General features: G+C 49.7%; 5 protein-coding genes and 2 non-coding genes across 8 annotated transcripts; 4 read left to right on the top strand and 3 right to left on the bottom strand.

The window, feature by feature from the left end:
- The first annotated feature begins 1106 nt into the window (after positions 1-1106).
- TrAtP1_002288 (uncharacterized protein) lies at positions 1107-4933 on the top strand. Of its 2 annotated transcripts, XM_066111399.1 has the most exons (3): positions 1107-2463; positions 2519-4586; positions 4684-4933. In XM_066111399.1, exons 2-3 carry the CDS (start codon positions 2703-2705, stop codon positions 4777-4779), a joined length of 1980 nt encoding a protein of 659 aa, XP_065967473.1. In that variant the 5' UTR covers positions 1107-2463; positions 2519-2702; the 3' UTR covers positions 4780-4933. The 2 variants fall into 2 exon arrangements, with proteins under 2 accessions (XP_065967473.1, XP_065967474.1); XM_066111400.1 differs by having other exon boundaries at positions 2519-4933.
- Positions 4934-4936: 3 nt separating this feature from the next.
- On the top strand, positions 4937-5016 carry TrAtP1_002287. Its single transcript has one exon. It is a non-coding gene; the product is annotated as a tRNA-Gly (tRNA).
- Positions 5017-7994: 2978 nt separating this feature from the next.
- Positions 7995-9498, bottom strand: TrAtP1_002286 (uncharacterized protein; the record flags this gene model as incomplete). The annotated part of the gene is made up of 3 exons (XM_066111398.1): positions 7995-8029; positions 9116-9400; positions 9489-9498. The coding sequence occupies 3 exons, from the start codon at positions 9496-9498 to the stop codon at positions 7995-7997; spliced, it is 330 nt and encodes a 109-aa protein (XP_065967472.1).
- A 1764-nt stretch (positions 9499-11262) lies between these two features.
- On the bottom strand, positions 11263-11343 carry TrAtP1_002285. The gene has a single exon. It is a non-coding gene; the product is annotated as a tRNA-Ser (tRNA).
- A 4182-nt stretch (positions 11344-15525) lies between these two features.
- Positions 15526-17380, top strand: TrAtP1_002284 (uncharacterized protein; the record flags this gene model as incomplete). The annotated part of the gene is made up of 2 exons (XM_066111397.1): positions 15526-15851; positions 17161-17380. The coding sequence occupies 2 exons, from the start codon at positions 15526-15528 to the stop codon at positions 17378-17380; spliced, it is 546 nt and encodes a 181-aa protein (XP_065967471.1).
- Positions 17381-18585: 1205 nt separating this feature from the next.
- Positions 18586-19036, top strand: TrAtP1_002283 (uncharacterized protein; the record flags this gene model as incomplete). Its single annotated transcript, XM_066111396.1, has 2 exons — positions 18586-18650; positions 18772-19036. The coding sequence occupies 2 exons, from the start codon at positions 18586-18588 to the stop codon at positions 19034-19036; spliced, it is 330 nt and encodes a 109-aa protein (XP_065967470.1).
- Positions 19037-22806: 3770 nt separating this feature from the next.
- Positions 22807-23396, bottom strand: TrAtP1_002282 (uncharacterized protein; the record flags this gene model as incomplete). Its single annotated transcript, XM_066111395.1, has 2 exons — positions 22807-23169; positions 23283-23396. 2 exons carry the CDS (start codon positions 23394-23396, stop codon positions 22807-22809), a joined length of 477 nt encoding a protein of 158 aa, XP_065967469.1.
- Between the last annotated feature and the right edge of the window lie 1918 nt (positions 23397-25314).

Genomic DNA, 25314 nt, shown 5'->3' with positions numbered 1-25314 from the left:
ATTGATTTCGGGTAACAACGGAAAATCCTTTGCATTTCGATTTGAAGTTAGGTAGGCTAGTTGTCCGTTGCAATCGGGTGGAAACTTTCGGAGAATTCTCTATAAAGAGTTAGTTAAACAAGTCCTCTCCGATAGGGACAAAGGAAGGCCACTTGCCATGCTCTTGAGACATGTCCTATTGGTCAACTGCCTCCGTACCAGTCATCAACGTTGGAGACTTGGAGGAAGAAAAAACAAGGAAAATGAAGTGGAATCCATTCACGCGTGTAGAATTTCGAGCTCGGCACTTGGCAACTCTTGACAGCTGCATCCCCCGAAAGAGATTAACGTCGGGGTTTTGCATATTTCTCATCCATTATCGGACACTGCAGTGCCTATCTGGGTAATACAGAAACTTGACTAGTAGGTAAGTAAAAGAAATGTATTGGTCAGGTGCCTTTGATTAGGTATAGCATTAACGGCAGTTCTTGTCGGTGACGCCGTTTTAGGTCTCGAGGATAGCGCCACCATCACGAGTGCTAGATGGAGTTAACTGGGGCCGTGGCAACGCCCTACAAGAAACATGGCAGCCTGAAATTGCCCAGACTAATTTAGAGAGCTCGGCCAAGCTTAAAATTTAAAAGGGCTTGACCCAAAATGTGTGTGACGTTGTTGCGTATCTATATGGTGGTTATCAAGATTGGGGTTTGCCCAGCACAGAGCAGCTTTTGCCATTCTTTCTCTGTTCAAGTCCCATTTTTCTGTGCAATCGTAAAATAGATTGGTATCTTGACCAGAGCCTCACCGAATAATGTACTATCCCGCAAAAGATAGCACCTGTAACTCCTCTGCGAGCCTCGGCTTGCGGGAACAAGCCTCAACCTCTTCCCCCTTGCATGGCGCCTTTTCAGCAAAAGATACGCTAGAGATATCTTGCCGAACATGGCAAGCATGCAGAGCTTCGTATTGCCGAGACATTTGGGAATCCGCTTCTGTCTCAGCACAGGTGACGGACGGGAAATTACTCGGGAAAACAGATCCAACCAGTATCAATAGCAGCATCACCGGTGCAAACTACAAGTAGTCCGAGTATCCGCATCAGCATTCATCACTTCCAGCATAGTCCTGTATCATCAACAACCAGATGATACAAGCCCAAGCGTCTGTGCCGTTTCTCCTCCACCTGCAAGTCGCATCAAACCCATCTCCACGGCCAGCCCCATATTAAACCGCGCTTCAGCAGCACCAACCGCCAGCTAAAAAAGATCCAAGGCCCCCCCCTGTCAGGCGCCGGTTTCTGCTTCCGACTCAGCACCCCTTGCTTTGAAGCCGTGAGAAATAGCGGCATGGCATCTTGTTTTGAGGCTCTCCACTCCTACCTGCCAAGGTGCATGTAGCCTTTTTTCCTTAGACTAGGGGGGGGTTCTGCTTTGTCTTTTGTCTTTTGTCCTAGATAGTCCTGCTTTTTTCCCTCTTAACCTGCCCCTTGTCCACACAGATACAAACGTTACATCTATCCAGATCCAATCGTCGTCTGTCGTTTTTGCCTGCGCGCTTCCCTCTTTTGAAGATCAGAACTTTTTGGAGTTTCGTCTTTGCTTGGCTTGCGCTATATAATCTTAATTCGTTTCGTCCTTCCAATCGGCGCCGCTCGTCTCGGTCTGCAGCTTCTCAACGCAAAGACCTTTTTTGTCCTTGTCCCCTCAATAACTCCGTTTCATAAGGCTAAAGCGCAGATCATGAGCTAAACAACTCTGCAACGACTTGGTTTCACTTTTCTTCTTTTTTTTCCCTTCTTCTTTCCTTCTTCTTTGCCTTTTCCCGCTCCACCGGAAATCTCCGCCGTTTCAACTTGACGAATGGAAGAAAAAAAGAAGGATAGAAAAAGGAACGAAAAAGGAGATGAGCTAAATAAATAGGGCGAGAGAAGAACGAACCGGCATCGAAGAAACAAGGATCCAATACTGCCGCGGCATCTACAGTCTGTAATATAAGCCTAGGCACGAGCTGTCAAAAACGACAGAAGCGCCCACTCCGTTTTTCTGGAGCGCATCTCCATAACGCCAACCAACAACACCAGAGCAGATCGAGGCCCCGCCGATGCATCGTCACCGCGACAAGCCATGGAGATTCAGTTTACGCTGCCGATAAACACCGCCCAGGGCGAGGCCAGCACCGCAACTGCCGGGTGAGTCGAGTCATGTCCGGTTCTTTAGCTTTGATTGCTTGCATTGTCGAAGCACCCGATTCGGCCTTGTTTGGAGCCATTCACATCAAGCTATCTGCGCCTCATGCTCGCCTACCTCTAACCGCTGGTAACTGACAATGAGAATTCCTCTCGTGGAAATAGCCGTTCAACTCCATCATCGTCATCGTCATCATCATCATCAAGAGGCCGAGGCGGTGTCCATCGCTTTGCTCTAGACTCCAGAACGAGGCACACTCGACGCAGCTCGACCCGCGCACGCACAGGCTGCAATACTTGTAAGTGCCTCTTCTCTGGGCGTTTCTCGATGTGCGTCGCTAACCAGCATACCAGGCAAGTAAGTTGCCTCTAGACTGACTACCCGGTTGTTGGTCGTTGCATCCATGCTTCTCGATCCTCACTAGCTTTTGACACGTTACAACGGTTGCGGGCACTAACAACGCCCCTTGTCTTTTTCTCTCAATGTAGGAAACGCCATGTCAAATGCGACGAGACCCGGCCTGCCTGCCTCAACTGTATGAAATGGCGTGGCTACTGTGATTCTTACTCAGATGCTGCCGACTCTGCTTCACAGCCTCAGTCTCGCTCTTCGTCCAACACAAAACTTATCCACACGAAAAAGGCCCCTTTGCTCATCGTTGAGCCATCCATCAACAGCATCCGCTTCGCCAACGATGACCAGCGAGACTATTTTGTCGAGTGGTCCAACCTCTCCGTCACCTATCTCGGCGGATTTGTCGATCAGACTCGCCTATGGACGGCCACAATGCCCCAGGTCACGCTGGAAGACAGCACTCTGCGATACGGCGCCATGGCTGTGGGAGCTCTCCGAAAGGCGTATCAAGAACAAGGCTCAGAGATGGGGCTCGAGCTTAACAATCGGCACTACCTGAATGCCATTGTCTACTATTGCGAAGCCCTTCGCATGCAGTCGGAAATGAAGCCCACCAAAGAAGGTCTGAGGACAGCACTGCTTTCTTCTCTGTTGTTTGTGTGCTTCGAGGCTCAGAGAGGGAACATTCCCTCGGCTTTGAAGCATGTGACTCACGGGTTCACAATGCTCAACGAGCTCGCTAACTGCACGGATAAAGCACCCGACCTGGTTAGCATTGCTCCCGCGCCGCCGGCCCTGGTGCAGGACATTCTCGACTGCTATAAACCTCTCGAGTTGCAGTCAAGGTCTTTTATGGGATCGTACAGAAAATACTTTTTTTCGTCACAACCGCTTGTTGCGCTTGGCCAGCATCCTTCATCGCCGTCACCTTCTTCATCCTCTTCCGCTACTTCTCCTTCGTCACACCTACAGCAGCAAACAAGCCGCAGAGACTCTTCACTCCAACCAACAGCTAGGAGCTCCTCGAGCCAGCCGGAAACGCCTCTCGGATCCTCTCATCAAAGCCCTCAGCCAACCGGCTTGCCGAGCCCCCAAAGCCAGGGCTTTCCGTCCTCACCTCAAGCTCCCCCCTTTAGACGACCGCCTGGAATACTTCCATTTACCAAAAACTCTCCCTACTTTCGGCCAAAGCTAACCAACATTGTCTCTCTAGACGATATGCCGCGTGCGTTCAAGTCGTGGGATGAGATGCGTGACTACTGGGGACTGGTCCAGCGCCAAATGGTGCGCCATGTGCCCATGCTACACAAACTGACCTGCGAGCTTGCTCTACACAGGACCCATGACGTTGCCGAGATAGAAAGGAAGTTTGGGAGCCTCAGATCGAACCCGACGCTGGTCAAATTCATTGCAGAGGGTCGGTACTGGCTGCAGCGCTGGACCGAAACGTACGAGCCGATGCACCAAGCCATTGTGAGGAACGCCAAAGCCGACCGTTCTCTCTACCTACAAGCCCTGAGTATTCGCGTCGAGTATCTGATCCTGTACATCTACACAACCGTGCCACGCTACTCGAGCCTCATCACCGTCAGAGGCCTCACTCCGCAATACCGTGAGATTAACGCTCTTGCCGAAGAGCTACTACGTAGCCGACCTAACTGTGGCTTTGCCATGGATGCTGGATGGACCTGGCCGTTGTTTGTCGTCTCCTTTGGCTGCCGGAATCGTCAGGTCAGAGAAGACGCAATCCGAATACTCGGGCAATACCCCATCCGCAACGCCCTTCGCGACAGTCGAGTCTTTAGGGCCATTGCCATCAAGAACAATGAAACGGAAATCCTCAACGAGATGGAAGGCGACGAGGGCGAGCAGTGGATGCGCCTCCGACGCCGCGAACTCATCTTTGAAGACTTTGGCTCCAGCATCATCTTCCGGTTCGTACAAAGGGATCCCGTCACGGGGAGCTGGGATCTGGTGGAGGAAGTGGCCGACTATGGCGTCGGATCCGATGGTCGACTGGCATGGCGGAGACAGCCAATCTCTGAATCCGAGTCGATTCTATCCGGCGTATGTTGATAACTTTTCACACACACACTCAAACATATTCTTATTTAGCCGACTTGAACTTTATAACACGTTGCCGTTACTAAGTGCTGCTAGGTAGTGTAACCCCCTTAGCGAGCTGTTCTTCTTCAGATATACCCATGACTACGAGAAGGAGAGGTATTTGGAGGTGTTGAAGCAATCATTAGAGGCATAGAAGGCAGAGGGCTGGATATGTTTGCTATAAGGCATGATAAAATACTCGCATGAATGAGCAACTGTAGATGTGGTTACAGATCTATGCGATGCATTTGTTTGGCAGCTTTGTGCTAGAGGTCTATAGTAAACAATATTGAGCACCATAGACATCTAAAGCGTAATTGGTTTAGTGGTAAAATTCTCCGTTGCCATCCGCAACGTCGGGGAGCCCTGGGTTCGATTCCCAGATTACGCATTCATTCATTTTTTGAAATTTGTTACTTTTTACTTTTCAAAAAAGTTATTTATTTTTTTCTACGCATATCGAAATGTTTTTGTTTCCTCCTTGGTGTAACTTTCCTTTTACATTTGGTGGCGCAAGGGACGAAGTTTGTCGGAGAATATTTGCCTCCATGAGCGTGCCTAACCTGTAATTCAAGATCTGGTCGCCAGACATTTTACGCACCAATTCCGCACAATAAGAAGCAGATATACTTTTGTCGTGAGTCCTAAATCGGTTGTAAATATTGGCTGATTGAAAATACTTCAATCCTCTTCCGTCAAGTGATGCAAAAGGGAGAGGAATAAATGCCAACAGTGGAAGTGGGTAACAAAAATATAATGATATTGCCCTCACTGAAGGTGTCATGATCACAAGAGAGAAACGAGCATTCCAAGATCTAAAGACTAGAAGTCATTTTTAAAACGCAAGGACAATATCTGCCGGCTACACCAATTTTTTTTTTTTTTAAAAAAAAAAAAAAAAATACCATCTACCTATCTTCCTACCGCAGGCGCTCGGCAATCTTGCAAATTATGGGGACCTCAAATGCTGCAAGCAACGGGATAAAAGAGATATCATGGCGATTGGATTGGCCTTTTGGGAATGCAGGCAAATGCTACAGCTGCTTGAAATTGCTGCATATATGGCGAATACAGGTCATTTTGGATAATAAGATAGTTAGGCCATTGACTCTCTAGAATTGCCTAGCGGTGGAGTAGGAACTCTACGATCAACAATTTATCGAGTGAAAGTATGTATGTATATCAACTGATTTCGCTCGCTTGGAATGTCAAAGGCAAAAAAAAAAAAAAAAAAAGGTTAAACGCGACAGCTTCTGTTCACAGCCCCGAGTCCACCTGCTCTCTTTTCTTTGACGTGTAAATAAAAGCCCAGATTGTTGCTATTATGGTGAACTTGTGTTGCATGGCATGGTAGAGGAAGTGTAGAATATCCTTTTCGCGACCGCCAGACGAGGCGCTTCGACTTCTCGTCTACAAACAATTGGCGTCAATCTTCTTCTACCTGCCTGCCCCATAGCGCCCACAGTACCAGGATCTTGAGCTCTTCAGGGCGCAAGTTGTGTTACAGAGAATGTTGAGCTTACAGCTGACCCCTATAAGCTCAGCGGAGGCTCACTTTCGTGCGGCGGAGAGACGCCCCTGGAACCTTGAGATTTGAGCGCTGCTCGTCGCGACTGTTAGGCAAAATTACAGCTAGCGGACCAGAGATTGGCTGCCCGGACAAGGCTGCCAGGACAAGGCTGCCAGTAGTAACCTTTTCTTCACAGCATTTTTACTTACCCTCAGGCCTCGAAACTCATAGCCCATCGGTATACCGCATTGGAGCCGTACGTGGCCACCTTTTTCACAGCGTTTTTAGTCGCCTTCAGGCTTGATAAATTCTGCACCAAGTGATCCAATCGGACTGTAGCTTTTCCTACTCGGCAGCTCGATCAAATAGCTTCGATAGCATGATCGCCGCATTGGCTTGCGAGGCAGACTTGGCATCGGTGGCAGAGAGAGAACGTATCATCTTTGTAGAGAATGCATTTCAAACAGCCGGAAATAAAATATCATCGTCGTCGACGCCCACTTGCAAGTCATCCCCCAGAAAAAAGTCTATTCTCCAAGCATCCTCACAAATGCTTTATTTCCAATTGGCTCAACTCGTTATTGACTATATACTTCGTCTGTAGCAATAGATTCCCTGAAGACAACTAAAATTGCTGTGAAAAACGCCACTGGCAGACAACTAGGCTCAATGTAGTAGATTTTGAAACCTGAGGGGAATTAAAATCGCTGTGAAAAGAGGAGGATGCGTAACCTTACTGTTGAGTTTGTAACTGCTTCAATCTCTCTATGATCATTGAAGAAACAGAAGTCGCTATGTAACACAAGGGGTCAATGATAGCCTAATCAGAAGCCAGCGCTCGTATTCGGTCCACCATATTTAGGAAAGATCAAGATGATGAGAGCCTCGTCAGCAGGGGGAGCTCAAAAGAGAAGTCTGATAATGTGCCGCTCAGTCAAAAAGTACATTTGCCTGCACGGCGGACGGAATGTCCACTATCTTCCGTCTATGAGACGAGAGACTGGCGAAGAGTAATCCCGATGATCACTGAAGTGAAGTTGTGCTGTGGCCAAGGTGATGAAACTTGAATGATGATCCTCGACGTCATCTATAGTAGCTGTTTGATATGCGCAAGAAGGGTTCAAAAAATGGACCAGGTCGCGCCTCGGTATTGGCTGCTTTGTTGGAAAGGAGAATGAATCGCTGCCGGGTGTCGACCAACACGGCTCTCGAGCTCCAGCTTCGTGGTCCTAGGTCTTTCCACTATGGCGCCGCATTTTGACCGCCAGCACGTTGGTATAAATTGTAACCGGGAGCTGAAATTCTACTCAAACTGTCAGACCAGATACCCAGAACAGGTAGCTGCAACATAACATACCTAGCTCGCGCAATATCTCGTGATCCCGCAAGGTGTTTGCTCCATGGTCAAAACTAGCTTTATATTTGCTACCGTCTGGAGCTTTTGCCGTTACGATGAACATTTCGATGCTATAGGGCTGCGAATATCGCCAGTGCATATATCGATACTTGATGTGTAGGTCTAGTGTTTGGGGCCACACTCTTTTCGCCGATGAATCAAGTACTGTTGCGTTCTGGCCGCCCGCTGGATTATTCGGCCGGGATTGACAAGTTTCCCATACCCATCGTCAATGTGGTCTTTCACCGAGACGCCTGATTGACGCAGCTTCTTTCAGCACACAGCGTGGCAAGCACTGGCTTAGGACCGTCCGAGCACTTGAGGGCAAAAGCATCGAGGCCCAATGACTGAGCTTCATCGAGAGCATCACAAAGCGTCCTTTGACCGCCATGGAGTCTACCTACCACATCCTGACGAATAGCTTCCCATAAATCTTTACCCTAAGGAGCCTTTGGGCACAGCTTTAAACCCAGCTATTGGCGGCGGCAGCCGTATTTTCTGTAAATGCAATATTAGCTTCGAAGACGACCATAGTCCCAGAATTACTCTAATGTACATTCGCAAAGGTCGGTTTTCTTTCCAATCTTTTAACTCGTACTCGTACATGTGCATAGAGGCGCTCTCCCGCGCATATAAAATTCAGCCTCACGAGGTACGTACGTCTGACAGGCTCTCGGTCCGCCACATCCTCCTTGGTGAATCTGCCCGTGAACCGTTGGCGTGGCGCGACTGACGCGCAGTAAAGCGGATCACCTGGGCGGTTCTTTGTGCAGCAGCTCATCGATGGTATAGGCTATAGGGCTTTTGACAATCCCAGACTCGGGATGGATAACAGACTGTAGCTTTCTAAATCCTAGGATGCCTCAGGCCAGCCGCGGCAGTAGATGATGGAATAGTGTTCGTCAGGGCGGTAGGAATCCCCAAGTGTTGGAAAGAAGCAGAAGACTGCCGCCTGAAATTATTGGAGAAGGAAAAGTTCAGAAGTACTTCGCGTTGTTTGGGCTATTTTTGCATTCTCAAATGCCGCTTTCTGTGCCAGCTGCGTATAAGTGACTCGCTGCCAAAAGAAAGGGCTCTCGCGGAGACTCACTCCCAGATCGACTTGATATTTCTTGTTTAAACGAGGTCTAGCAAAAGAATTAGCGCATGAAACGCACAAAAACCTGGCTGACCGTTGTGATATCGGCTTCGGTAGCATCTCACCATCCCAGTGGTACAATGAGCACGGTTGACACATCTTGAATACAGGCGAAAGACCCATCTCCATATGCGAGTGTTCGGACACCAACCCATATACTGCTTCACAAACTTGCGTTTCTCACAGGCAACAATGGGCTACTGAGGGCTTACGGACAGGCAGCATCAAGTCGAAGGTCGGATCACATTTCACGATTCTGAGCGGCAGCCACATCTGCAAGTATGTCGTTGAAGATGAAAAAAAGGAAGGAAAAAGGTGTATATCGGAAGCTATTGCATTCTAGAGATACAAAAAAGAAAAGAAAAAAGATTGCCCCAGTAACGGCGAGCGAAGCGATAACAGATCAAGTCCCCCGTGTGTTTGTGCCTTATAGGGCGTGATTATACCAATCCCGGAAGCATGGAGCATGACATGTTGTAAAGGTATCCGACGTGCACTGGGCTGCTGCGGTTGGTGCGGTTGGTGTGGCTGTTGTGCCTGGATCTGCTGGGCGACATGGCCAGTTTGCCCACCCAAAGGCTGCCCCGGAAAGTCCTCAGGAGCGGCGTGAATGGCTACCGCCGTTTCGTCGACAGTAGCAGTTGACCTGGCGTCTACTCTGCCCTGAGAGTGCTCGCTTGCGGATGTTGGACTTGTTTCGTCTGTAGGAGGCGGAGAAGGCAGTTCAGCTACTGCACTGAGGGCATCCGTGTTAGTATCGCTGAGCATAGATGGATGGATATAGCTTCTGAAGGGGCCCGACAAATCCGAGGCACTCACCCAGTGTCATCGTGAATGTCTCTTTCCCTGCCAGAGCCCGCGTTGAGCGTGGCTGCTGCTCAGGCCAGGGGCTCATGGAGAACAGAAATCTCCAGTAGAACAAAAGGGTAAAAGTCCCCTTGACTTTGATCTCCAGTGTGAATACAACCGCCGTGTGTGGGTGCCTTATAGGGCGTTATTATGCCGATTTCCCCCCCCGTGTCGTCATGAATGTCTTCCGTGATAGAGTTTTGCTTTGGGCGTGGCTGCCTAGGCCATGGCCGTGAAAGTATCTGTAAACGTCAGTAAATCTAGAGCCATAGCAAGCTGGTAAGCAGAACTGACATTTGAAATCAAGACGAACCGAACTCGAGGTTAAGGTGCCAGAGCAGACACGTGTGAGGTCGCAGTCGCGATAGTCTCTGCTGAATCGTTCGTACAGTTGCAGAGCCACCTCGAGCGAGCCTGGAACCGAGATCGTAGTTCGTAGAGCTGTGCTTTGTACGGGGGGATAATACCGATTTTCCTGGTGAGGTCGCAGTGACGATAGTCTCTGCTGAACCGCTCGTACATCTGCAGAGCTACCTCGAGCTCTCTTGTGTTGACCAGAGATTGGCCCTTTCTACCTCGTTCTTGCACACCCTCAACGTCAAAGAATCTGTAGGGCGCAAAGAGAGTATCTTGGCCGGCTGGGGCCTCAATAGACCCCCCGCCGGCCCAGCGCTCAAGGATGGATAAAAATGATGATTTGAAGAAGAAAGAAAACTTTTGGGAATAAGAGTCTGGCTAGAAACTTGACACGTCAGCATGTGCCGTTACCGAGGAAGGTGGTACCTATCATCGCTTAGAAGGTCCGCCAAGGGAATGAGCAGAGGCGCTGCGGAAGGCGCGTCAAGAAGATTTGGCGGGCGGAGAGAAGCATGATGTCATCTACCAATTTGCACTCTGCGCGATTTGCTGCGTTCCAAGGAATAATATAGATTATTTTTGGTGAGATTGTAACAGCCGTAGTAGAGCTTCAGTCCGGACTGTTGGAATAGAACGCATCCGTACGTTTCGTAGGCAGCCAACGACTTGGCATCTTTTACTAGGAGTAACCGTGCTGTGACTGCCTGGTTCTAGCATAGATCATTGTCGAGGAAGATGAAGATTTGCACCTGTAGTATATCGAGAATCGGTTTAATCAATGGAGGATACCTTGATATAGGGAGTAAGGGAGGAAAGGGCTGAAGATGCGGCAACTGATACCAAACAAAGCGCAATGGCGAAGCAAGTTATAGGGACAAAACACAACATTGCGACAGATTAGTCGCTGAACCTGTGATTGAATGCAGCTATTGATTGTACCAGCCTTTACAGCCTCTATGGAATCTATAGCATCTGTATGTATAAATGCAATGTCCACAAACACAATCATGGGGCTCTCCTGGCTCCATCCGTCGCAACGCGTAGTCGAGATAGTTGAATAATACCTCGACAATGGAACTGCTGTTCCCATGTGCTGGCTCTTGGGGCTGGCCTACAGAAGTACAGCCAACGCATAGAAATGGCAATCTCGAGATTCGGGTATGCATCACTGGCTGCCGCCCCAGGTCGCTCTCTTTGTTCCAGCTGTTTCTTTGTTTCCGCCTACTTCTCGTGGATCCTCCAAAAAATAGACGAGCTTAGCCACCAAATTCGGCTTCGTGGTTCAGACAACTGGCACTTTTCGCTCGCTGCATGAGCAAAAGATTCAAAAACCCAGAGAGACGGATAAAAAAGGTCGACAGAGTCAATGCCCAAAAAAGAAACGATCCGACGGAGACAGGATTCGAACCTGCGAGGCCGAAACCATATGATTTCTAGTCATACCCATTAACCACTCTGGCACTCCGCCTATTGGATGGTGGGACGAATAGGCAATCTAGCGCTATGAGCGTTTCGCTGGCTGGCTGAGCTCTGTAGAGCCCATCGACGACGAATCGATAACATGTGGTTGGAGAATGCTGCTCAAATTGGATTATGTCGGAGTAGACAAAAGCCCTTGCAGAGACGTTAATCTATTCTTAAAATCAAGGCTCTTCTAGAAGTTAAGATTTGACAGATTCTTTCCCTCGTTTTCTAGACGAGATAGAGTCTTGTCGCAATCCATACGTGCGCTTCGTCGCCCGACTCTGGTGTGGAATGATATCACTGAGCGCGAGTCCCTGGTCCGATTCGCTTCGCAGGCATAGCAACAGCCCGGTTCCCCCATATATGTCGCTGATCGAATGGCTTGTTGAACGAGGAGCGCCGTGGCAATGGATATAACACTCCTACGTCTGTCGTCAGCGTAAAGAAAGAGTACAGCCGGGATACATGCACATACAGCCAATGAGTTCTCTTGACTCCCCCTAATCCAGAAAACAAAAGTCGTAGTTCTTGCTTCGAATATGGCCAAGCAGATATTCCCATGCGAAGGGATCATGTCGTGTTCGCTATCAGAGACGAGATTGAACAGTTCTCGAGTCAATATTATCGCGGAAACATGTTGCGTTCGGCTAGTTGGACGAGGTTATATATCGTTATCGCCCATTTCTCAGGCCTTGATGGATCTAGGTCGAATGCATCCCGTCTACAAAGTCAATCAGCCCTCTGCCTTGGTGGCACTGTTTCTGAAGGATGTACAGCTGGTTGGAACCGATTCGCTCTTTTTCCACCTACCTTGAAAATGAATGGTCAATTAGTGGCCCTTCAGCTGCATTTGAGACTTTTGGTTCGATCAAGGTGTCGCTCCGAGGACAGGAGTAGGAGAGAGGGCATATCGCTGCTATTGGGTACCTAATAAACTTCCGAACAGAACGTGGGTAAAGCGGTAGCAGGTGGCTGAACAGAGCAGAGCAGTAGAAAGAAAACCAAGAAAAACCTCGATAGAGATGATGCTGTAGAGAAGCGATATTTTTGGTGTTGTCGGCAGCTGTGCAGCTGGATGATAATTTGGTACAGTGCTGGAATGTGTCTGCCATATTTTCGTTTGCGGCAGCCCTTGCCACTGCTGGCTCTACTTGATGATTTGTACGCGAGTCTACTGGAGAGCCTAATGAGCATCACTCTGCTGATCAGGCTATCAATATTGAAAATGAATCATTGGAATGCCATACTTCACTGTTTTGGCTGATGGGAGAGGATGCAGAAACCTCTAGAAGATCCGGGAGATCATGGGAGATTCCGGCAAAGTACTTGACTCAGCATTTCAATCAATTGGGACAAATCCTCGTCAAGCCTCCGGAACCTCAATTTTTGAAGCATCTTTGCCATCAATGTGATTTTGATTAGCAGTTTCACAGCCTGTTTAAATTGATTTGACTTGTGCCGCGAGGTTCTTGTACCAAGGCCCCCATGTTATCAGTCCATCTATTCAGTCCTGCAGCGAAAGCCTCAATCTTGCCCTAGAAGCTCTTCTTATGTTGAAGAGCCCTCTCCGAAGCAAGATCTGTAATGCGTTGGATTATTCACCCCTCAGTATTATGGCTCTTCATTTTTTGCAAGCTTCAGCAGCAGTTTTAGCCACCATCATTCACAGCTGCTGGGCGCTGTCTGGAGCGCGCTGTGGCTCCCTGTAACCGAAAAATAACAGCACCTTCTCGCAGGATAGAAGGCAATGCAGCAAATCCCGTTGTCTTTTGTAGATGCTCTATCAAACGCTATTGAGATTCCAGGACATTTGAATACAAAGAGCTCAGAGCTCTTCTCCATAAGGCTGAGTGACGCATGCCCCAGATCAACATCTTAGACTCTCTCATGGATACATGTGCAAGTCCAAAGCTCGAGATTCAAGGTCCATGGGCTTCGATATCGCCCGCTCTAACTTTACGCCCGAGGACGACCATGCACACAGTTTCTGTAGACAGGAAATTCAAGTTAGTAAAAAGCCTCTATTTGATAGCTTGAAATAGTGCTCGGAGCCAGTACTCCTCGGAATTCTCTGATGAGCGATAATGACTGTTCTAATCGACAGGCGTCCTACCAGAGTACGCAATCATACACAAGGATGACACTCTCCAAGACATGTTTGGAAACGAACACGAGGATGGCAACATCTCAAGAACCACTCCTCACACGACAATCACGACAATACATACAGATTCTGTGTGATTCAGAGCACGAGTGATGAGTTTTTATTGTGCTAGCTATGGCATTGAAATTGCTTCCCTATCAACTGTCGATGTTTGGGTCTTGTCCAAGTGCTGTGGCATGGGAAAATGAAGGGAAAAGACCCGGCTCCAGCGAAAAGTCCAAGATGACAGATGTGAGATGCCATACAAAAACCACGCAATCTATGGTGAGGTCGAAGATCTGGCTGAGACGTCATGAGAAGAGCAGCTCGAGTCTAGTGTCTTTGAAGAGCTCCTGGTGGCACCGTTTTTGTGGTTGAGGGGTATATCGTTGAAAGCCAATCCAGCCACCTGAGAGACGTCAGACGAAGAAATAGACCAGATCAATGGGATTTCACATACCTGGCGCCTAGCTGCGCCCTATTGGGGCCGAATTGTCCTGAAGAAAACGTCTGCTCCAACTCTGGGAGATGCTTCGACAAAAAGAAAATCCAGAAGGGGGACCCGGGACCGAAAATATGGGAACGCGCATGCCAACCGAGTGAACTTTTGCTCTAGCTACTGAGTGTTAGGCACTTCTCAGCGGCCAATGTCGAGGGACAAGATGCAGACATACCGTAAGCTTCTCGCCTGGATTTGCAATCGCCTTCGAGCGCGGCCCCCCCGTGAAGGGACCTCACGGGAGGCCAGCAAACGAAAATAAAGACCGCAAAATGAAAACAAAAAACACAAGTGAGGAACAAGAAAGAGGAAGAAGAGCGAGATTGAGACTATTTGAGGGGGATATATCCGAGTGCCTGCACATTCCTGCGCTGGCACCTGCAGCATCTGATTTTGCACTTGCCGATGCCGCACCTTCCAGGAAACTGAACGGCCGATGAGCCATCGAGAGCATTTCGTCACATCTGGCTGTTGCCTTGCTTTCTGACCGCCAGTTGCGCAAGTTACTGCTGCGAAAATGACTCATAGTGCCCAAACTTGCATTGCAGATGCTCGTTCTTGCCTCGACCAAATAGTCTCTTGACCGACTTCTATGACCGGCTCTTGACCGACTCTCATGACGAGCTCTTGACCGACTTTCATTACAATTGTCATCGTCATCAGTAGAGCCAGCAGCGGTGTGCCCTGCTGCGTGTTTCGGCTGCTGGCCAGTTACAAGTGACGCTGAAGTGAAGATTGTGTGTGATATTGCTCGCCAGGTGGCCTCAGCTGTCTTGGGGAACGCTTCTTCATCCGCCAGAACAGACAACCGTGCTCAGTCAACTAGGAGAGCAATGGAAGCCCGCCTTACAGGTGTCGATGCCACTTTTTAGGGCATCCAGCGTAGCACTTTCCAGCGATTATGTCCCCTGTTTGAGCAGCTGTGAGGAGTATGCGTGTGTTTCTGGGCAACTGTAAACCTTGTAGCGAGCTAGGCGACGTAATAGCATAGTGTAGGCAGTAGTTCCCATGCCAGCTGCAGCAGAGAGTTTTGTTTACCTCTACCTGGTATCCAAACTTTGTCCTTTGTGAAATTCCACACACGCTGGCCTCTATCCAAAACCACACAAACCACACACTTTCTTCACGATGATGATGATCCAAGCCTCCATGGCGATTTCTGCGGCACCATCCTTTCTTCCATCGTCAGAATCAGTAGCTGCCAAGCGACAAACACATTTGAAAATGGCCAAACGGCGAAAACATGCGGCATGTTCGCCAGTGTCACCCACTTGACTACTCATCTGCCTTTCATCCTGTATGTTGTATTGAATGTGGTCGTCTATACCGAGCCAGTGTCTAACCGCGAGTATAGAAACTTTCGGATGACAAGTGCTGTCTAAATCAGCTTCGTATCGGGCGGGAGTCTTTTTCCGACGAGACCCAAGACATAGCAAACACGGCCTCATTTGACTGGTCTGCAAGATGTGGTACCACCACTCGCTGCCTTGCCCTTCGTTGCTTCCTTCGGATTTCCCTTTTCCACTTGTCGGACCTCCGATCAAATGGGGGGCTGGATGCTGGCTTCGGCATTCAAACTCGTCGTAGCACTCCTGACTCCCAAGAGGACTCCCCAGCAGAAGAACTCGCCGCAGTACCCCCATTACTTCAAGAGAACTTCCCCAAAGAAAGACCTGTGGAGTTGGCAGAAACTCAAGAGCCTTCGCGACGGCGGAGTTATCCAAATCAAATGGGCAAATGGTTGTGACAACAAAGCCATCCACACCTGCGTGACAAACGTCAAGAACCCCAAAGACGTCTATTCATTTCCTGGTCCCATGGAGGATTTGCAACGACTGAGTCAGCGCCGTGTTGCGAAGAGAAAAGAAAAGTGAGTGAGAGAGGAAGTGAGGTGGAGAGAGAGGGAGAGAGATAGACCAAAAAAAAAAAGAAGAAGAAGAAAAATGAAAACAAAAAAAAAAAAAAAAGATAGACAGAGGCAGAGACAGGGACAGAGACAGGAACAGGGAGAGGGAGAGGCAGAGAGCAGTGGAGGGCATGGGGTTTTGCAGAGGGAAAGGCCCGGCCAGACCAGTGTACGCGGTGAGGTGGTGTTGACTTTGTGTGTCGTGGGAGAACCATCAAGCAGACAACACACCAAACCATCCATTTCGATGCTATTTGGTTCCCTTCCTTGACACGGGGTGGGGGAGCGGCGTTCGATGCAGAAGCTCTCTCAGCGGGCGGTCGCAGACTGCGAAAGACTCCCCGATCGGAAGCATGAGAACATTGCCTGCTTCGATTGGAGCTATTTGCCCGAGAGACTCCATTTCGATCCCTTCTGACTCCCTTTCCTGTTCGGAATGGATTGCAAAAGAGAACAACAAGCAGGAATATGGATCAGACGCTACAGGGCCTCCTACGGCTTCCTCAATGGCTGTCACAAACCATCCAAAACGCCATGCCCGATATTGGGACCTCAGTATTTGCTACCACCACCAAGATCTGCACTAGAGGCCGTTCGACCCGGGCTCATGTCCCAAGCTTCGGGCTGAGAGAGATCTGTCAGTTGCCCAGGGTTATTTCAGATACCGACGCGGCCTCAAACTCCCCTTCACATCCGAAAGATTGGGGTAGATGCAAAAGAGAACGACAAACAGGAATATGGCACAAACCCTGAGCGGTAGTTGCCCACTTCTCTGGGCCAGTCCGGATGCCTCACTGAGCCATTCAATCGGGAGTAGCGACGGGCGGAGTGTACAAAGGGCAGGGACGCTACAGGACTTCCTACAGCTTACTTGATGGCTGTCAACATGAAAACCGTCCAAAACGCCATGCCCGATATTGGCTTTCGCAGCGCCACACCGTTCAAGAATTTGGAGCATCTTCTTCTTTCATCAAACCATCTATTCCTTATCACTTTGCATTATTCCGCTACACAGCAGCTCAAAAGGCTCTTCCATCTCCCCAGAGCACAAATCTTCTCTCGCAAGACAATTCAGAGATATCACATCAAGCTCCTTTCAACAACCATGATGATCAAGGAACCGAGACTCGAGGCCAGTAAGCGTCTGGGTCTTTCTCATCTTGTTCCTCTGGCCTTTCAGACATTGGTCGGATCTGCTCTAGTTCATTTGCGTGGTCGAGATCGTCTGTCAGTTGCCTTGTTCTGGCATGGATTCTGACTTGGAGGCGTTCAGCCATTATCCAGCAGATGGTAGCTTCGCGGATTATTTCCAGATACCGAAGCAGCCCCAAACTCCCCTCCACATCCGAGAGATTGCGGTAGAGGTTCAAGGTGTTATTGAAGCAGCTGGAAACAAGGCGCAAAGTGCTGCGGCTGAAGCTCCCATTTTCAGCAGCATTCCCAAACTACTCGACTCGCCGAAGGAGCTTTACAGAGGCTCGGTGGCCAGCTAGACGGGGCTCTCACCCTCTGGAGTGGCCGGGTGGCGGGGGGTCTTTTGAGGCCCCAGCCACACAGAACGGCCGGGCGGCGGGGGTCTATTGAGGCCCCAGCCGCTGAGCTCAAGGCTGAAAAGTCTTTGTGCGAACTGACTGCCAAATACGTTCTTGTTATAACGGCAAGCTTGATCGATCCCAAGGACAATGCCGTCAAGGGAACCGTGAAGATATTCCAGAATATCTCTCAGCTGTCTTTGGCAGAAAATATTATCAAGCCAGCTTCGACTTCATTCGAGAACAACGACTTGGTCAAGCGATTGTTCGAAGCTCATGCTCGAGGTGTTTGCTGGTGTCGCCCACTCAACTACTAATCTGCCGGTGCGGGCAGTCTCCATGCGAAACTGGAGCAGTACCAACACCAGACTGAGAAGGGACAGCAGTCTATACTCAAGAGCATGAATTCAGATGGCTGGGACTGGTGTGCAGACCGCTTCGGGGAAACCATGCACAAGGAGGGTGGCCGTGAGCGACCACAAAGGTGGAAATCACAAAAAAAAAGCAAACCCAAGGAGAACAATCTCAATACCCAGAGGCACTGGAGCTCAAGGAAGGAAAGTGGCTGCGGTCGGAAATGTGATGATGGTGAAGAACGGAACTTGTTACGAGCTGAGGAGGAGGGAATAACTGGGCGTGTCGCAGTGGCTCACGGGGCAATGGCCACACGGAATAAACGTCGGTTGATCCAGGAGTTTGAGCATAAAGTGCTCAGAAGTATCATCGTCACCCTCTCCGTGATGGGTAGTTTGAGCATAAAATGCTCAGAGGCATCATCGTCACCCTCTCCGTGATGGGTAGTTTGAGCATAAAATGCTCAGAGGTATCATCACCACCTCCATCTTGTGCCACAAAACAACATAGGGCCAACAATTCCTTCCAGAAACTATCGACAGTGTGTAGCTAATCGCCGGATTCTGGCCCTACCTTTTTCCCCGCGCTGAACTGATGCTTGCCTGAACGCGGCGAAGTTCGAAGAAGCTGTCCGGTTGCAGACGGAGACATTCACCAGCACTCTTTTCACAACACGGGGTGTCAAATCCCATCGAAAGAGAGGCCACAGTCTGATTCGATCGTTGGAAATCCTGCACCACTCAATACCGAATGACTCCTTCAGTTCAACCCAAAGGTGCAGATACGCGGTCCTCAGTCCAGCGCAGGGTATTATGCAACGGGCTATAACACTCTCGGAGGAGATGCATATAGGCTGGTCGGCGGGGGGTCTATTGAGGCCCCAGCCGGTAGCATCGGCTGGCCCCAAAATCCAACCTTTCAACCACACCAGGATGATTTCTCAGCAGCCGGCGGGGGGGTCTATTGAGGTCCCAGCAGCCGGCGGGGGGTCTATTGAGGCCCCCGCCGGTAGCATCGGCCAGAGATTACAGATACATGGAGCCTCCAACCAACTATGGCCCGGGCAATAGAGCCTTTCTACAGGCCCTTCTTGCCAGAGGCACATTAACGTATCCAGAGGCACGGCCCATAATCGCAGCCATCATCAATGCCGATAACGCAAAGGATTCCAACAGCGAGGAACACAGGCCTGATCAGATCTCAGAAGACATCTTTCTAGAGTACATCGACAAAGCTTCTGGCGGCCGGCGGGGGGTCTATTGAGGCCCCCGCCTGATCAGATCTCAGAAGACATCTTTCTACAGTACATCAACAAAGCTTCTGGCGGCCGGCGGGGGGTCTATTGAGGCCCCAGCCGGCCAAGACAGAAACCGAACGCCTTTCCCAGAGAATATCGCAAATTGTTGACAACATACCAGGCGAAACGCTACAAGCGTACATTGCAAGAGTGGCTGGCCGGCGCGGGGTCTATTGAGGCCCCAGCCGGCCAGCCAGAAACGAACGCAGAGGATATCACTCTAAGCGTACATTGAAAGAATGGAACGGGAAATATGGCTGGCCGGCGGGGGGTCCATTGGGGCCCCAGCCGGTCAGCCAGAAACCCAACGCCTTTCGCAGAGGATATCACAAATTGTTGGTGACATCGAAAGAATGAGCGGTTCCTCTCGTACTAAGCTCAATTACCATTGCGGTGAGGGCTGCTGAGCAGGGCTTCGACCCGGGGGCGGTGCCCAAATGCGAAAAGGGGTGGGAGACGTGGTCAGTCCACCAGACTCAACTGCGAAGTTGCAGTCTTCAGCGGTGCTTCTGGCCTCGAAGCTCAGGACTTGGGCGCCAAACGCATCGAGCTCAATGCCCCAGGCTCGTACGAAGCAGGTGGCAAGTTGGTTGTTAACCGCACGCCGGACGGCCGAAGCCTGAAAGGGACATTGGCACCCAGATGCTGGCACAGCCCCGTCAAGGGACTGACTTCAATTGCCTCGCAGCTTGAAATTGCCGTCCGCATCATGATCCGTCCTCGCGGTCCTCCACGGCGGCAAGGAATGGGGAATTGGTGAAGAGACTGTTTGAGTTCGTTGATAAGTGGAAATATGAAGTCGATTAATTGAAACATGTATGTCAATATAGCGTTTCGGCTTCGGCTTCGGCTTTGAGTGTATGCTGTCAAATGAAGAAGAAGCGAAAAAGAGTCCCCTCCATTTATGCAATTTGTGAAACGCAAGATGTAGATAGCCAACAAGCAGTATAAAAACCTCTCCCAAAAGGAAAAGCTTATCTTGATTATACAAATTCAGTACGCAAGTATACCAAAGAGAATATGTAGCTTGTGTTGGGCTTTCATGATGCTTATCGGGGAACATGACAAACTTGCTAGGCACACCGCGATTCACCCACCCAAATTACCCGGGAAGATCTTTGTGCAGGTGTCATTTCCCATGAAGTCTAAGGCGAACCACTTCCACAATCTCCAGAAATGAAACATCGGCGGATAACTCAGCCGTTAGGAAAACTCCAGTCAGCGTGGATACTTGGAGATCAACTCCCCCAAGCTCCTGACACGAGAGAATGTCCTCCAACACCTGTGACGCGTAAACATTCGCACGGAATTGCAAATCACTTTGGAATTGATGCTGAGGCTTCTGATGGGGCTCTGGAGGCCGCTACAAGAAGAGAGGCTGAAATGAAAGAACAGGCAGAGGAGAGAAAGGAGAGAGAAATACCCAATCGTAACACCTCAGCCGTACCCTCAAATATGTCTTCCAGGCTGTCTGGTAAGAGCGCGTGGCAGGCTTGGATATAGACACCACCCTGGATGCTTGAAGTCTCGCCAAAGCCATCAAACCTACCTCCACTGGCCATAATGCCGCAACCATCATGGCAGGTTTTACTGTTAGCTTCATCACCACCCGCGTCTGAGCTGCAAGCGGAGAAGCTTCGCATCCGTAGGTAGCCTGGAGTATAGTCTCGTACTTTGCCTCTTCTTGGTTGATCTTGGCACCTTTCTTCACGAGTAGCTCTATAATCTCCAACATGAACTCTCACTCACGCGTAAACGACAACCTGTCTTGAGAATAAGTCCTGTCACTCTCCTATTGAGCGTTACTGCCCGTCACATTCACATCGGCATCCTGGCCGAGCAGCAAGCGAACTGCCTTGAAGCAATCAATATCATCATCTCAAGACCTACCTATATATAAATACAGTACGAAACGCGTAAGATTGAGCGCCTGTACTAGAGACCCTTCAACCACGTCCTCACAATCTACACCCGCTAGAGCGCGCGAGGCATCTCTCACGGCATCCCATGGATGAGCTACGGAAAACTAAAGGCGGACATGGAGTCTCTGCAAACTATTTACGCTTTGTACATCTCCCCGCTTTACCGAGTCGTCAGCAGACCTCTGAATACTGCGTGAAGCCTGATCGATCACGAGCCACGATCTGAAGATGTCCTTCAATCATAATCTCAAATACACAGATCATTTGGATCCTTCACGCAGATAATACCCAGCCTGGAGACACTGCCAAACACACATGTGAACGATCTGATACAATTCGCAACACGACTGCTTCTCCGAGGCATTTACGCCCTCCCATGTACCAAGCTTTGCTCCTCTCTCCCATACCTGTCACCACTAGTAGAATAAACCACTTCCATTACCACCTCCATCGTTCTTCGACGACCAGATAATCCAGAGTGCTGCGCGTTTTCCAGCAGCCAAGAAAGTAGCCATCTTCTCTGAGATGAGAGATGCCAGCCTCGTTCCTTTTCCTTCAGTAGATGGCATATTCCCGCCTACATCAAACTCTACTTCCTACAGTTGTCCCCAATTTCCAACAGCTCAATCCAATCCTATGGCCAACTCGCAGCAGAATAACATTGCAAGTCCCATCCAATCCCTCCAGGCCCTACCCATTCAGGTCCTGCCCATCTATCCTTCTGGGATCTATCCGTGAATTTCCCCCCCACGGCGCAGTGGCACAGCGCCTGCAAGGCCTTGTATGAGTGGCAAGGCAGTCAGTTTGAATCCAACTGGGAACCCCCTCGCCAGTAGACTTGACCTTCGCCAGGGCCAACAGCTGCTGCCCGAGGTTGACAGGCACCTAAGCCGCCAACTGTATAGTAGCAGGATCTAGCCTACAGCTGAAAATAAAAGCCTGTATCTCCTATTTTAGCAGCGCTATCTGGGCGTATTCAGGAAGATACACGTATGGGGTGTAAAGCCACCCTGCAGCAAGAGGCTGCTTTTACTAAAGATCAATTGTCTTTTGGGCAGCCCGGTGTTTATGGTTCAGGGAGTATCCGAGTAGTATGTCCATTAACCTATGAGCATCAAATAAAATCACAGTCCCAGACGTCCATGTCATTCTATCCCAAGAAGACATCATCTCGTCACTGCGTGGCAAGAATAGATGCATCCATATCCTTCCACCAGCTGCGTATACTCTAAACACAAGGACCGCATGACAATCATTAGCCTGGGGGGACTAGAGAGATGCTCTAGCATCTTAATGGGATGAAGAAACTCGTTGCCCTTTGCACAGCGTTTTATAGACCGACGCCTTTATCCGTATCAAGCATTTGCCTGTGCGTATGTCACCGAGATGATTATTTTCAGCGACACCTTTGAAGATCACTGTGCAGACCTACACTAGGTGTTTCCTCTGTTTAATAAAATCCGTCTTGCTATCAATCCCCCGAAATCATTTTATGCATACCCCGTTAGTAGAGCTTCTTAGATTTCAGGTGGACGCGTTAGGCCTTTCTACCACCGACGACCGGATCAAGGCAATATGAACTACAAAAATCCCAACACAGCAGCCTACCTTACCTGTTAGGGACCTGGAGTTATAGTGCACCTAGAGCTGAGGTCCCCTATAAGGGATGCTATAAAGGGACTAGAATTAGCACCTAGTGGCCTAGGCCTTGGGTATGTTATAGTGCATGTGTTGATTGTCAATAGGTATCGAAACGAATGAATATCCGTGGAAGAAGTGAGTGGTCACAGACCCACCCTCTTGGCAAGCTCACTTCATGCTTGTTGTTCCGTTTGTAATAATCCGTTTCCTCTTGGCCAGCGCAGATTTCTGTTCCTATTTTCCAGGATCTCGTTTGTTGCAATATTCTTCCTTGTGCTGGGGCTGGTTGGACTTGACGCCTCTTCGTGCTTGTTGCTGGGATACCAAATCGCAACGCTGGCGCCTGCCTCTGCAAACGTCTCTGAGATGGCGAGGCTGATGCCAGAGGCGCCGGAGACAATCGCGGTTCCCTCGCAACGGTTGCTGGTGACTGCTCGCTTAAGGACAAACGCTACTCGGACAAGGTTCAAACTCTGCTGCAGAGCGTCGACCAGTTTGCCCAAGAAAGACGCCTCCTTCAAGAACGCGTCCTCATCCTATTCGCGTACCACTGCCATCAAAGACATCTTTCAACATGCTTTGTTCAATCTTGGAACAACTTGTCAGCAATTTGGAATTCACAGCCTCCAAATGTGTATTCGTCCGAAACTCCTGTTTGGAAGAAGCGTCTAGTATCGGAGCGTGGTGCTTTGATGACATTCCCACTGTTGGGGTCAACGTACTCTGCCAAATTCTCCCGGGCATTCCTCTCTTCGGTCTGCATGATATCTATCCGCTTCTATACGAGGCTACAAGGATGACATTACTCCAAGGCGAGGAACAGTCCGCTTGGGTATGTTCAAGCCCTAATCTCGGTCTTTACACACATGCTGACCAGTATTTCAGAGAAAAGATGGATACCACACCCAACAAGAGCAAAAGAACCTCTGCATAATCACGAAAGCGATGTTCGATTGCAAGACGCTCGGCTTGTACTCGAATGCCGCATCCTACTCTCAAGTCTAAAATGCAGAGAACCCACAACTTGCCCACTGATTCTCGCGGCACAAGCTCTCTCGCTGTCAATCACGCCCCCTCCTTCCCCTTTGTTCACAACAGCTGGAACAAATGCCCGCTTTGGTGCAGAAGATGGACCAATGTCAATCTCAATGCTGCTCATGGCAGTCGGCGAACAAACCCAGCTGTAAGAAGAGCCTCAGATGTCAAACATGAGCAGTCAACACCGTCTGGTCAGCTCCAAACAAACTACTGTTAGCGACACGGCAACGACGCGGTCGTGCTGGAGCCCATAGAAGATGGATCAGGCACCGAAATTTTCCAGACGGCAAACGGAGATGAAGGCCGCAGTTCTAACTCCGTTTACTGAATCAAGGGATGGTCCTAAGAATGACCCTGCTCGGCGATATTAAGTGCTCCAAGCTGTGCCCCGAGACTCGAAAGGAGTGCTTGCCAAGAAGCTCGACAATCTGGTGGTTTGCTCCTGTCTTCGTGCCGTGGCTACATTAGCCATGAGCTGGCAAAAGTACAAAAGCAGCGCAATGATGAAGACGATTACAGTTCTCAACATGTTCCCCAATCTCCTTTGCCATGTCTACATGCTCTGCACAACGCCAGCGCTAGCATGCAAGAATACGTTCAGGCACCAAGGAGAAGAAAAGGCCCGGGAAATCATAGCCGACGAGGCAGGCAATGTTTATCACCCCAATCTGTACTCTCCCGCTATCATAAGCCTCAACAAAAGAGACAGGGAGAGCAACCCCCTCAACCTCCTGAATAGAGATAGCAGGATCTCTACTCCAAGGTTCTTCAACGCGTCTATCTATCTCGTCTTCTGCTTATGGACCCTGCTTCAGATGGCCAATGGTCTCTTCGACATATACCATCAAAGTTTTATAGTAACCTCCCATTTACCTACAGCCGGAGAGCATCCTCTCCAACCGCCTTGTTGGCCAAGCTTTGAAAACGTACCTCTCCACAAGGTTCAAGAGATTACTCCAGTCGCCTGTCGGCTACAGTCGCGGATTTTATCTTGTGAAAGGGATTGTTCAATTTTCAAGCCCCCCGGCAGCCGATGGCCAAGAGCTATCTATACTCAGTCTCGCCGAAAGAGCCAGGCTCGACGGTCAGCAGACGGGGCTCTTGCCCTCTGTCGCGTCCCGTTCCAGGGAACTCGGGCGGCACCTCACCAAAAGCATCCTCTACAAATTACATGGCCACCCCTACGACTATCGTTATATTGGGGGTGGTCATTATCGCTATATTGTACAGCTCAAGAGACACGTCGCCATATTCCCACCTCACACTATAAATCAGGAGGTGCGTGCGGCCTGGCTACCGCGATCTTTTCAGGCACCTCGTCGTGATCAAACCCAGGCCTCACTTTGATTGATGAATAGCCGTTGAACGGACTCAAGAACGGCATTGCGTCGTCGGTGGATTGTTCTATACAGAGCTCAAAGAAAACAAAGTCTGCTCAAAAGAGTCGAACCAGCCATATCGAGCTTCTAGACTTGATGATAGCTATCGGGCACCACAATATCAACCGGATCCAATCTTGTTGGTACTCCCGTGGCAATTAAAACACTATTTTACCACCCGTCAAGCGAACTGGAGGTGTCCCTGACCTTTTTATGAATGACGAAGCCGGCAGAGGCACGGAAGCCATGTCGATGGTACCCACG

The sequence above is a fragment of the Trichoderma atroviride genome, chromosome 1 (genome assembly GCF_020647795.1).
Source record: "Trichoderma atroviride chromosome 1, complete sequence".
Classification (NCBI taxonomy): Eukaryota; Fungi; Ascomycota; class Sordariomycetes; order Hypocreales; family Hypocreaceae; genus Trichoderma; species Trichoderma atroviride.
The sequence above is the reverse complement of the archived record's forward strand: the minus strand, read 5'-3'. Positions and strand labels throughout refer to the sequence as shown.

What these genes read in the sequence shown, in the direction of transcription:
- TrAtP1_002288 (XM_066111399.1), top strand. Translation starts at nt 2,703, where the DNA reads ATGAAATGGCGTGGCTACTGTGATTCTTACTCAGATGCTGCCGACTCT. An exon ending in CCGAGTCGATTCTATCCGGC is followed by an intron (nt 4,587 to 4,683) that starts GTATGTTGATAA and finishes GCTGCTAGGTAG; the next exon opens with TGTAACCCCCTTAGCGAGCT.